Source organism: Gymnoscopelus braueri (assembly GCF_963280865.1).
Source record: "Gymnoscopelus braueri genome assembly, chromosome: 3".
Taxonomy (NCBI): domain Eukaryota; kingdom Metazoa; phylum Chordata; class Actinopteri; order Myctophiformes; family Myctophidae; genus Gymnoscopelus; species Gymnoscopelus braueri.
Window position 1 is genome coordinate 35921409 of NC_137612.1, and position 13646 is coordinate 35935054.

Genomic DNA, 13646 nt, shown 5'->3' on the forward strand with positions numbered 1-13646 from the left:
ACTGTATTTAGCAGGCGCTCTTAGTCAAAGAGACTAACAATAAGCAAGGTAATTAAGAGACAGTGTAATGCCTCAAGAATCTAGGATACCAAGTAAACCATGAACCTAGCATCTGTCTAAATAACATGCTAAATTACATTCTTAACATTTGTGGTCAAGAAAAACAAACCTAATGGCGGGCCTGGCTCTTGAATGAGCAAATGAGTAAAGGTTGTGCAAATGAGTAAAGAGTGGCAGGCAGACAGTTTGCTGTGCAGCTTAAGGCCATGTGCAAAGATGATCTCTGAAGAGATCCCAAGAGGGCATGAAGAGCAGATGTGAATGTCTGTTGCAGGTGTGAGTTCCAGGGTCTTCGTGGACTCTTTCACTTTAAAGGCTATGCTCATAAAGTCCTGTAAACAGTCAGTCACCCACAAACGTTCACACTTGGAACTTCCGCCAAAAAGTAAATATTTCAAAAAGCAGTTACAATGTTTCAGTGTTACAATGACGATACTTAATCACTTAAATTGAGTTGACTGGTGTGCCCCAGGGGTCTATCCTTGGCCCCCTTATTTTTTTCCCCAACACCAAATCTCTTCACTGAAAATAATCAACAAGCTCTATAGATCTACTATTTTCACTCTGTGTTCGCCTATTATGACATGCCCAGAATAGGGACGTTAAGCGATTAAGATACTGTATTTGTCCTGTAACATTGCCCAATCTAATATATATATTTTTGGGGGGGATTTTCTGCCTTTATTTCGATAGTATAGTGGAGAGTGACAGGAAACGAGGAGAGAGAGACAGGGAATGACACACAGCAAGGCCGTTCGGCTCGGGAATCGAACCTGCGGCTCGCATTAGAGCCTATATGTTGCCCAATCAAAAAAAAATATATATATATACAATTATGGCTCATGGCATTTTTCCGTAAAGAACAATATTCTGCATACTGTACTGCACATCTGTTCAGTGAGCACGAAAAAGAGTCCAGGTACATTGTCCAATGTTACTGTTATCTTGGGCACAGGGTACCGCTGCCGAGAAATACAAGGAGATGGAATACAATGTTCATAGGAACACTTGCCGGTGAAATACTGGGACGTTTTGGATGTCACTGACGTATCGAAAACAGCCTTCAGGAAACCAGACAGCCCTGCAGAAAAGAAAAACCTCCTCAAATCCCTACAGCCCGAGCCCATTTTCAGAGCAACGCTGATCACACTGATAGACAAACCAGACACATTCACACACAAACAGAGAGAGAATGAAAGAAAGAAAGAAAGGATTGAATGTGAAAATGGGTGAGAGAGAGGAAATGGGAGGAGATGTTACTATACTCAGGTATAGTAACATAAATGCAAGTTTATTTACCTGTTCAAACAGTATTTCTCCTATATGGTTGTAGAATTTCCCACATCCCTCTTTATTCACACACTAGTATACACACACACCAGTATACTAATTATGAGTTAGTGTTCTACTCAATATCATTGACTATTTCATGCAACTTTTAACTTAAACTTTACTATTCTTTAATACTGCAGAAATACTTTCTCTTGAAATATCTGAAGAAGTTCAGTAATGTGTACGTCAGCTTTCACAAATGCACATGAAGTTTCCATTGCTTTCCCCACCCTTCTCTCATCAAGCTCTCTTTCTCTCTCTCTCTCCTTTTCTCAAAGTGTCTGGAAGAGGCAAAATAACACATGCCTGGACCACTGAAACCCAGCTCCCGAGCTCTTCCAGAGATTTGGACTATTTCAAAAAGCTCCCAGCCCCCAACACCGTGAGGAGATTTCCACACATGCTGCCACATTTGCTGCTTTCCTCCATTTTCCTTCTCTTTTTATACCCTACCTTTCATTCCTTTGTTTTATTATTCTTTAAATTGAAGTATTAATTTGTTTGTTTTTCCTCACAGGTCTACCTTTCACTGCAATAAAGATACATACATTTTCTGTTCACATTATTTTGCATTGCAGACATAACTCTTTTTTTCTGAGTTCACAGTTGAGTGTCGACCGTTGCCAATTCAAACAGTGAGGCTTTGTGAGAGACAGTCATTGACCTAAGTAAATATGATGGGGTTGTGTTGTTGACGGATGTGCCACCCAACTAGACAGTGTGGGGTGTCTGTCAGTCTGGACTCATCAAACACACACAAACACACACACACACACACACACAAACACACACACACACACACACACACACACACACACACACACACACACACACACACACACACACACACACACACACACACACACACACACACACACACACATACGTAACAAGTGACAAGTAAACACATGCTGTCTTCAATCTGTAAATTCTTGCTCACAACAGAACACATGGTTTTTATTCTTATTTTCATTTTTCGGTCAAATCTCTTGCACATCTGCATATATTGTACTATTGCACAGCACTATACTGTTGGCCACTCTGCTGCTGCATTTACAATATGTATATTCTGTACAGTATATGCAAGTTTCTAATTATATTCGGTATATCCTTTTTCCTTTGGTATTTGTTTCTTATGGCCTCAACATACAGTTATATATCCTACCCCAGTAACCCAGGGAAGGTTAATTTAGGATTTTTGGATAGGTCTTCTCATACACACTGTACACAGACACACTTTACACCTTTGATACACTCATCACTTTATTACATTATAACTATTGCTGCTAAGTTTTTACCTGTATTTTGTTTTATTATATCTAGTTTGCCGAAAATGTCACACCAGCATTTCACTGCACATAACAGTACTTGTGAGTGACAAATCAACCTACTATATTTGAATCTTGATTCTTGAACACATAACGTTATGTTGCAGTGCCCACAAAACACATGTGTGAAGGAGTAATAAGAGTATTTGTTATAGCTTCCTTCTCTCCTGAGTGTAACATTCCTGTGTCGTCTGGTCACCTTGCTCTGCCAGCAAACTTCATCAGGTAGCACGCACACGCTCGCGCACACACACACACACACACACACACACACACACACACACACACACACACACACACACACACACACACACACACACACACACACACACACACACACACACACACACACACACACACACACACACACACCTGGAGTCATGTGACAACTAAACAGGGGGGTAAAGTAACAGTCCTGTAGAGAGGCATTGGATGACAGGGCTCCAATAGTAGCTACTTGCCAATTAAATGACCTTATCAAAACAGACACTTCTGTGTAAAACCAGAAAACCCTGAGCACGGGTAGTAAAGAAATATTTCTGCCAACAAACATTATTCATATTATTTGCTTTGAAGTCAACATCTCCCATTAACATCAGAATCAATAAGCTAAAGTCTGCACATTGGAACCAGATGATTTACTGTCGAATCAGAGCCAAGGCCCACTGGAAGTTCCCAGACCTTCTTTGAGCACGAGCACTTCACCTATAAACAACTAAGTATTTTAACCACATGAACCTTAACATCCCTATTCTAGGGGGCGAACATAATGTGAAAATAGCCGATCAACCAGCTCACAACACGTCACAAAGTGAGGTGTTGTGTGTGCTTGTAGATTGGTTATTTTCAGCAGAGATTTTAAGTGTAGAGGGAAAAAGGGGGGGGCCTTGTATGGACCCCTGGGGAATATAATATCATTAGTTATACAGTATATCCTAAGTATAATATACTTAGTTGACTCTATATTATAGGGTTTAAGTGGTCAAACAATTAAGTCCATGTATTAATTTGCAGTAGTAAAATTGTTCCTCACAGCTTCAGGCATGTTGTAGTTGTTCTCTGCATAAAAAAATGGACTGTGGCAGCCATCTTTTATTTTGCAATCGTAAGGGAAATTGAGTGACAATTTGAGGGATAATGTGTTTAGAACCGAGTGGCAGGGATAACGAGTAAACCAAGGCCATGCCTGTTTTGGCCCTGTAGTGGAAACCAGGCTAAGTAATGTTATTATGGCTAAAGGTGGTGTACAGTAGTCCCAGGATAGGACTCTGACAGTGGCCCCTTTCACATCCAACCCAGCTGGTGATGTCATGGCTTTTGTTATTTCAGTGGCAATTTCATATGGGCTCAGTTAAAGCTCTCCCTGCTGTGTGGAGCCCCCCCCCCCCTCTCTCTCTCTCTGTCTGTCCAACCCACCCCCTCTCTCATCTTCAGTCCCACCTTCTCTCTTTTCACTTTCAGCTATTCCCTCCCTCTTGCCTGCATTCCAGCTTCGTAAGATCCCTTTCCCACCCACCCACCTATTACCTCTCTCTCTCTCTCTCCCTCTCTGTCTGATTACCTTTCCAGACAGACTTCAACTCACAGCGTCTATAGAACTATATATTTACAATCCAACCCTGTGATCCATCCTCTTCTTATAAAAGTACAACAACTCACATCAAATAAACATGCTATTATCATTCTAGCATTTGCAATTACCGCAAATGCTGAGTGAACAAAAATATCACTGACGAGCAAAGGCAAATGGTTATAAAATGTAAGCTAGTGCTTCTTCAGAAATAGAATCAAATGATTGAAGCTAGTGCTTCTTCAGTATAGGACATGTGTCCTTGCGAAGAATTTCTGAAAATGAAACCCAGATTGGTGAAGTGTCAGGAGAAGTTAAACAATGAGCCTCTTATTCACACACTGGAAAGAATAATTACTAAACTCTAGGAGAACACATACTGTATCTTTTAAACCATGTGAACCCATAGCGTTCCTATTCTGGGGTGAAGATTCTGCAAAAATAGCCGATCTAAAAGCTCACAACGTGCCACGTTGTGAGTTGCGACGAGCTTGTAGATCAGCTATTTTCAGTGAAGAGATTTGGTGTAGAGGGAAAAAGGGAGGGGACCTAGTATTGACCCCTGGGGGACTCCAGTCAACGAAGTTGATGAGTTTAAGTTATTAATGAGGCTCTTAATCAATCACACTATGGAAGGAATAATGACTCAACTCTAGGATTTGGGTGCTCAGATGTCCTTGTTTGTTTTCTCAACCATTTTGAAGCGTCAGTACCTCGTTGGAGAGGGACATGTCTGTCATCTGAGCTCAAAGGCTTTTTGAAACATGAATCAGCTACAGGACGCTCGCTGATGTCCTCATGTCTCCCAAGCCAGGAAGAAGTCTCCCGGGCTCTCTGCAACAAAGGGATGTGTTGTCCCAGCTTATTGGTGAGCAGTGTACGTAATTAAAGAATCATTTTTCTGGCTTCTTTGCCTTTATTGATAGTTTTTTAAGTGAAGAAGGACAGGAAAATGGATGAGAGAGACGTGGAGAGACACGCAGCAAAGGTCGTCGGGAACGGGACTCGAACCCGTGCTGTCAGGCTATCAGAGCGTAAGTGCCCAAACTGCGGGCCACAGACCCACAGGGTACGTATTTAAAACACTTGAATGTGCATACAGTATCCATGTGCACACACACACACACACACACACACACACACACACACACACACACACACACACACACACAACCACGCAAGCTCATGCACGCTAATCTCTCAAGACAGATTCTGCTAACAGCAGAATCTGTCAGCACCACTGCCTTAAACATGTAGTGTTGCTGTTAGTAGGAATAAACACAGAAGCACCCGGGAGGAAGTAGATTATGAAAGGGGTAGTCTCGCGTAGCCAGACAACTATTCCACAATCTCCGAATGCTATATAGAGTCTGGAACTACACCTCCCGAAATCCGAGAGAGGAAACTGGCACTTTCGTTCACGAAAATATATTTTAAAATATCTTTACATTTTATTTTTTAATTTCCATTTCTGCTAGGCAGCAAGCTAAATATGCTTAGATGATTTTAATTGATATTGGGATAAATGTGCGCGACTGTAAAGACAAAACGGGGGAGGAGGCTTCACATCTGGTTTATATTCTAATCATGATCAGAGCTTCGGAGTCCCAGACTGTATGACCGGAAAGATTTGAAAATTGTGGGAGGCATCAGTATGGCCACACGAGACTATGAAAGGGGAGGAGCCAAACCAAGTTCCTGTAGCTACACAAAAAATTTGGTGGTGCCCCCATTTACCGAATGGGTTCCCAGATACATATGTACAGTATATGCACTTAACCACTTATGTCGTAAATACTTAGGCAGATGAAAAATAGCCGATCTACAAGCTCACCATGCGTCGCATCGTGAATGCATGCATGTACACAGATTCTCATCCATGCATTTGCATGGTCATGTGGCCACACAGAAACAGATGAACACAAAAGTTCAGAGTAGGAATATCAAATAGTTTCTTTCTCATAACCCCACCCCCCCCCACCCCCCCCCCCAGTGTCAGAATGATGCCATTTCCCAGGAAGTGGCCTTCAAAGAACTTTCTTCAAAGTGATCTATGGGATCATTGCTGAAAGAGCACATAATGACGTGTGACCTATATGATCAACAAATAACCGCTCTCATATCTCACACACGTACATAAAACTTGAATGCAGAAATATGAAGAATAAGACCTTCCTTGACTTTATTGGAAGGGACTGCACACTTCTTTGTAAAAAATTGCATGATGGATAAAGTATGCACTCTTGACTGGCAAAGCTACACATACAGTATGAGTGGTGTTACAATACAAGTATTCAAAATGTTGGTCTACAAAAGAGCTGGCTCGTGTAGCTAGACTGGCAGTTGTGCCAGCCCTAACTAAATGAGAAACTACGTTTGAATTTTAGCTTGCAGTCTATGAATAGATAATTACTAGGCTGGCTATCCAGAAGCTTTGATCCATCGACTGTACAGGGTTTACGAACAAGCCACAAGATCACAAAAGAAAAACAATTAGAACCTACTGTTTGTTATACATGTGCTCTGTGTTTAGTGATGACCACACAAATCAGCTGAAAATATTCCTAATTATAAGTCCATTTTGTAAGTAAACTTGGAGGAGCAAATATAAAATTAAAAGCAAACTTTGAGGGGAAATTGTGTACAGCAAACATACAAAATAGTTTATACGCAAATGAAAACAAGCTAACCTAAATCAAATAAATGGTCTAAATGTGCTACAAGAAATGTACTGGATGATAGGCCAAGTAAAACTATCTGTCTGTGGGAAAGGAGATGTAACCCAGCTTCTCAGCTAAAAAGTATTTTCGTGGAACTCACAAATGATCCTTATAACCCAAAACCTCTGATACAAACATGCCCCACCAAATGGACACAGGCTGGGGGACAGAGAATAGATCTTCAACTGCTCAAGGTGCACCAGCTGCTCCCGTTTCCAATAAAGTGTGAGGGGTCAAAGTTCAAAGTTCACAGGTCCCAACCTGCACAGGAGTGAGGAGCTCAAGGCAAACTGTCCCCTGCCATTTATATATAGTCACAAGTTGGCAATGAGTTTCAAATGGCTCGTCATGGCTTGTCCCGTGAGCACTTACGTTTGTGATACAGTGCTCAGCCACATATGACAGGGTAGGGCCAGGAACCAGGCCAACACCCTCTCAGTACTGATCATGGGTTTGGTTCTGAGGTCTAATGAGGACATTATAGTAGTAATGCATGCCCATTTTAGTGCAGCCATTTGTTCTTTCTGTTGAGCAGTGTGGTCCTGGGAACTCTTTCACCTCTTAAACCCTTTATACTTACAGATCATCTACTTTTTGCCTAATGTTCATCCATCCAGCCTATTATGACATGCCCCGAATAGGGATGCTAGGGTTCATGTGGTTAAGACCACCACAATGACCACTGCATAACATTGCCACTGTTCTGACCATCAATCTCTGTATTATTACTGACTGAGTGTGTGTGTGTGTGTGTGTGTGTGTGTGTGTGTGTGTGTGTGTGTGTGTGTGTGTGTGTGTGTGTGTGTGTGTGTGTGTGTGTGTGTGTGAGTGTGTGTGTGTGTGTGTGTGTGTGTGTGTGTGTGTGTGTGTGTGTGTGTGTGTGTGTGTGTGTGTGTGTGTGTGTGTGTGTGTGTGTGTGTGTGTGTGTGTGTGTGTGGCGAGCGAGCGAGTGAAACATGAGGAGGACTTGATTGTATTTAACATTCATGTGAAAACAGATGTGACACATCCTTGACTGCAGAGCACCATCCATGTACTGTAAATTAAGACCAGAAGTTTTGTAGAACTGAGTTGAAAATGTGTCCATTCACAAAAAGGACAATCTTTAATGCATATCTGATGTAATGCACTTCTTCATGAGGACAAGGGGACACCAACCCCCCTTAATAAAGTGAGTGAAGGGCTTGTCAAAGATGTCCTTACATGATACACCATGCTAATATTGATAAGAAATATGAGAATGCAAAGTAACTCAAAAAGTTCCAGGTACAGTACTAGTAAATAGCTAACTTTTCGTAAAACATCATAGTCTGTTCTTTAGCCTCTTTGTGATGATGACGATGCCGATGATGTTCTGTAGTGCAGGGATGTTCAGTGCTCTACCTCACCCAGGGCCCGCCTTTCCTTTCCCACAGACTTTCAATCTTCCCATGGATTCTTTACTTTCCACCATGAGCTTTATTTGTAGCTATAAACCAGGGACTTATCAGCCAGGAGGGTGTCACTGTCAGGCAAACCAGGTGAGGTCTCTCTTTGTAGGCTATATTACATCCTAATGGTTCCAGTCAATTAAAAAAGCCATGTTTCTCATTCTCAAAAGCATTATCAGTCACTCACAATAAGTAGCTGCAGCCTACTGTAGGCCTATTGCACACGTGATGGGGAAACATCTAATGATGTAAATGCAATGAAGCATCAATGGAAATCTGTGAATTGTAAAAAAAAAAAAAAGTTTAAATGGTCATTTCCATCAATAGTTGTAAAGTAAAGTAAGTTTTTGAAAATCTCACTCCTTCACACAGATAACAGGTGCAACATTGAATGTTCTATATAAAGGCTAATTGTAAGTCAGGAGTAGTCAAGACAGAAAAGCTGTGAGGAAAATTGTGGGTTTAATTGCCTGCCAGTTAGACACCGGTTACATCCCATGTGTTACAGCTGAAAATAAAGCATCTTCGTGAGATGATCGTATAAACGGCGTGTATTAGTTTCTAACAACAACACTGGGGAGAGAGAGAGGCTGTATAGAGCCTAGCGAGAGGGGGGAGGGTCGCTGAGTTTGAGAGGAGGAGGGAAAGTTTCACTTTTTAGGTACCCCCTTTTCAGTAGCACATGGGGGGAAGGAGTGGTCTGCAGGAGCCGGGATAATACAACCTGGCTGGGAGGGAGGGGAAACGGGACTCAGATTTCAGCTTGACAGGGGGTAAAAGGGGGTTGGGCCGATAGATTTGGGAATATACGAAGATTCATTGAAGGCAACGGGGACATAAAACTACAGTACCTGATCACCCTGGGACGGTCGGTGCTGAGTGTCTCGCTGGGGTCTGGGTCTGTGCTGGATTCCCTCTTGGAAAGGTTGAATGTTGAACTGTTCGGCTTTGTAACTGGGATCAACACCACACTAAATACCGAGAGAAGCCTCCAGCTTCCCTTCGATCCCGTTCTTTTTCTCCCCCCAAAGGTCCTGCATGTCTAATATTTAGACATGTTCAGCTTTGTGGATCCGAGGACTGTACTGCTACTCGTAGCAAGCCAAGTCCTGCTATTATCCGTTGTCAGATGTCAGGATGACGGTAAGTCCACTTGCTTTTACTACTTTGTATACTTTCAAAAATGTTTGGTTATATTCTTAACAAATGTTAATTATGACAGATCTTAACATGCTAAGATTCATATCAGTGACAAGAATAGTTCTACAGATCAATTCAAGGAGCCTGTCATGCATTACTATGACGTTGAACAGTGGTTCCCAAACTTTTTAGCTCGAGACCCAAAAGAGAAATGTGATGTCTCTCCAGGACCCAAGCTATAGTGAAAATAGCAGATCTACAAGGCGATGCGACGCATTTTGAGCTTGTAGATTGGCTATTTTCACTACTTCTTAAACATTTTTCCTAATGTATGGAATTTCCTTGATTTATTTGTTATTTATTCATGAAATTCTTTAGAAAAGTCATTTGTTTTTAATTCATGAAAAAAATGGCAAAAAAATAAAGGGATATTTACTCTTGACCCATAAAAATGTGTTCGCGACCCACAAATGGGCCCCGACCCAGTGTTTGGGAACCACTGACGTAGAACACCTGTAGGCTACTTTGCGTTGCCATTGTCGTTCATTGGTGTTATACTAGCACCGTTACGCACTGACCAATCCGGCATTATTTCGTTAAGCCGGTCATTGAAACAGTGTGTGATTGATTGCTGCTATATAGTTTGGAAGGATAATCGGAGCGTTGGTATTTATGCCTGCAAGGCGTAGGAAGAGTAGCCTGGTTTAATAGAAACGAAATATGTGGAATGCATTGTGCGTAAGGTAACCGGAAGACTCGCCCCAAAACACGATCGCCCCCATTTTCTTTTCGCGGACCAGCGGGTTTTGTATTCTTGTATTTGTTTTACCGAAGATAAGTTTACAAATAAGTGTAGGGTTAGCCATAGTTTTACTGAGGTTAAGTGTAGGCATAGTTTACTGAGGTTATACGTTTTGGAATAAGGTTACGTTTTTAGGCATAGTTACTGAGGTTACGTTTAGGAATAAGGTTAGGTTTAGGCATAGTTTTACTGAGGTTACGTTTTAGGAATACCAGGTGAATACCGCTGGATTTGCCCCGGGACGACTGTGTTTTGGGGCGAGCGTTTTGGTATTCGTGCGTAACGGTGATGGAAGAGACATGGGGAACTTCGGCGCATGTAAGGCGCGCAAAAGTGAAGTCGTTTGTTGGAGCCTAGTTAACAAATTGTTAATATTGTTTGATTAATGATTAAATATTATATGAACCTAGTTCTTCTGCTAGAGCATTAAGTTTAAAGCCTGCTTGGGATACTGATACCAAAGCTTCAGCCCCCTCCCCTCCACACTCACGGACACCTGCGGGCACTTTGGAGCTAGCTACAGCTGGGAGATCATAGATGTGACTTTAAAGAAAAAAGATCACGATATTTATGGACCACACGTCCAAATACTCTAGGTCTGGTTCGCATCATGCGTTCTCTGGATGTCCTAGAAGTAGTAGGCGGCAGGCCTATCTCTGATTTTTCTTTACTAATGGAATTAGACTTCTGAACTACAAGTTAAACTGGGGAAGCAGCAGAGCAATAGATATTAGATCATTGGTGAATTATTCTCCTACGCCATTGAAAGGCAATTAAGATAAGCATTTTCACTATGCATTTTTCATGAATATATTCCATGTATTGTCCAGTAGGCCTACTACTTTGCTGGCATTCCTGGTGCTTCCACAGGGTCCCCTTTTTAACCACTTAAACCCAGATACTTTAGTGAAACGGACCTGAGTTGGCTCTGTACTTGGTGTGCTCTTGTTTCCTTCTACACCAAATATCTTTGCCAGAAAATAGCAGATCTAAAAGGATTGTGAGTTTGAAGATCAGCTAGCCATTTTTGGTGAATGTTCCCCCCAGAGTAGGGGGCTCTAGGGTTCAAGTGGCTAAGGCCAGAGCTCCTTGGTTGAGGGGGATGGAGGTGGTCAGGCTGAAGGGCCTTCAGTGAAAAGCTTTAACATTCCACTGCTGTCAGAGGGCATCGAGGCGAATCCAGGCTTGCTGAAGCAGAATGATTGCCTACTATCCATAATATCCCTCAAAAGAAAAGCTGCAACTATTTTGTTTATATTCTCTCAGCGTGTTAATATCACCCTGCTAATTATGCAATTATCTGAATCCTTCCCATTGTCTATTTACAGTCTTACAGATTAGCTATTACAAGTCAGCTAAATTGGAATGTGATTCATAATCACTGATCAAAGTACAGTATCCCACGGAGACAGTTGAGAATGAAGGTATGTGAGTAGACCTGGCCCAGAAATAATATTCCATATGATTTTAGAGTTTCCATCTGCTTTAAAGATTACCCAGAGTCTGTGACAGAGAGAGAGAGAGAGAGAGAGAGAGAGAGAGAGAGAAAGGGAGTGCAAGACACAGACAGTAGGAGGAAAGAGAGATCAAGGACTGGAAAAAATATTAAAAAAGGGGTTTATTTATTATTGTAATTCTGAAAAGCACATTCTTTTGATGATAGGGTTAGGGTTATGCATACCAAAGCTCAAATTAAAATAGGGTAAAGGAGTGGTAACCCAAAAGAGGAAAAAAAAGGAACAGAAAGAGAGGGGGGGCCTTCAAGCCAAGGCAAGAAAAAAAAAACAAGCAATTTTAAGTCTCAGGTTACCCTTTTTTGGAGTTGTAGGCCCCTGGACATAATGCAAGCCCTTCTTTCCTGGGGACTAACGTCTACTGGCTGAAATATTTTCTGGGTCCAGAGAGCCTGGATGTGACCCCAGCCTTGCAGGCTCAAAGGGCATCAAACAGCCACTCACACCCCAGACACTCACAGTGGACAGGGGTCAGTCACTTCTTTATCTGTCAGCCCCCAGGCAGACTGACAGACTGACCATCCACAGACGCAAGGCTGGCCACGGCCAGAGGGCTCAGCTACACTGTAAAATCCTGAGTGTTCATTTAAATCTGAGAGTGCAAAAATGTGGGTGTAACAGTTGTTGGGAGACGAGTACTGTAAAGGCCCAGTCCTTTGGAGTTACTAAATACTCTTGCGTGGCAGCTTCAGCTGGAAGCCAGGGTTGACTGCAATATCCCTGATGCACACCTGGGTTCACTTTACCATTTTCATCCTCCATTTTCCTCCTGCGGCAAACTGTATGGCTGCCAACAACACACGGAGGAACTGCACTGCAGATTATCTTCAAAGCTGTTGCGAACTGTCAGGATGACAATGGGTCCCATTAGTTTGTCAGGATATTTCATCTCAGAAGACTCTTCCAGTTTTGATCGAACGAACAGACATCTTTAGGTCCATATGTAGCGTACTGTACCAGCACCTATAAAACAAATCATCCCAAAAAGCAAGTTATGTGCATGAAAGCTGTCCATTCTCCCTTCTCTGACATGTTTGAACTGGCATCTGACACAGTCATGGCTTCCAGGTGGGGGTTAAAAAGTGCCCTATATTTGTACAAGGCAATAGTTTGTGAATTGCCTGCTCTGTCCCCTTCCAGAAAGACCTCATTCATTGCTATTGAGGTCTGTTGGGTTACCTATACCTAAGCAGGCCTCACAGATAAATATAACTACTGTACTTACTGCCTCTCTACTCTGCATTCTCCGAAGGCCCCCTGGCACACCAACCGCGGGTCCCACCTTGAAGGTTCAATGCTTGCAATCAGAGCATTTTATGTGTGGCCTCATGTTGACCATGGAATAAGCTGGCGGACAGGAAAGTGAGCTGGAATGTATGCGACTGATGTCCAATGAGTTCACTGATGTATAGTGTAAGGCCTAAGCATGTACAGTAGGTCTATGGTTACTAGTGTACCTGTGCGGATGCACGGCCCACTTCCATCACATTCCATTACGCCTCTGGGCTATGCTGTGGTCAGATAAAAACCGTGCCAACACTTTTTCCAGCCAATGAATGCAAAGTCTGTGTTTCGCGTGCAGTAATTTAGGGCGTCTTCATAGCGTAAACGAGGCCTATATTTACCTTTGGAGTGCAATTAGAGGGGGGAGAAGTTTAGGCACGTGGTCCATCGCTCCTGTGAAGTCATCAGAACTTTCCTCAAAGTTTCTCAGTGCTGCTGTACACTGTTGCACAGTGCTGTTGGACTT

General features: G+C 42.4%; 1 protein-coding gene across 2 annotated transcripts in view; it reads left to right on the forward strand.

Moving 5' to 3' along the window:
• The first annotated feature begins 9265 nt into the window (after window positions 1–9265).
• Window positions 9266–13646, forward strand: part of col2a1b (collagen, type II, alpha 1b) — a 65393-nt gene continuing 61012 nt past the window's right edge. For both annotated transcript variants that reach the window (XM_080423942.1, XM_080423943.1), the window contains exon 1: window positions 9266–9583. In XM_080423942.1, coding sequence (XP_080280068.1) covers window positions 9496–9583 — 88 coding nt within the window. In that variant the 5' untranslated portion in view covers window positions 9266–9495. The remainder of the gene's footprint in view (window positions 9584–13646) is intronic.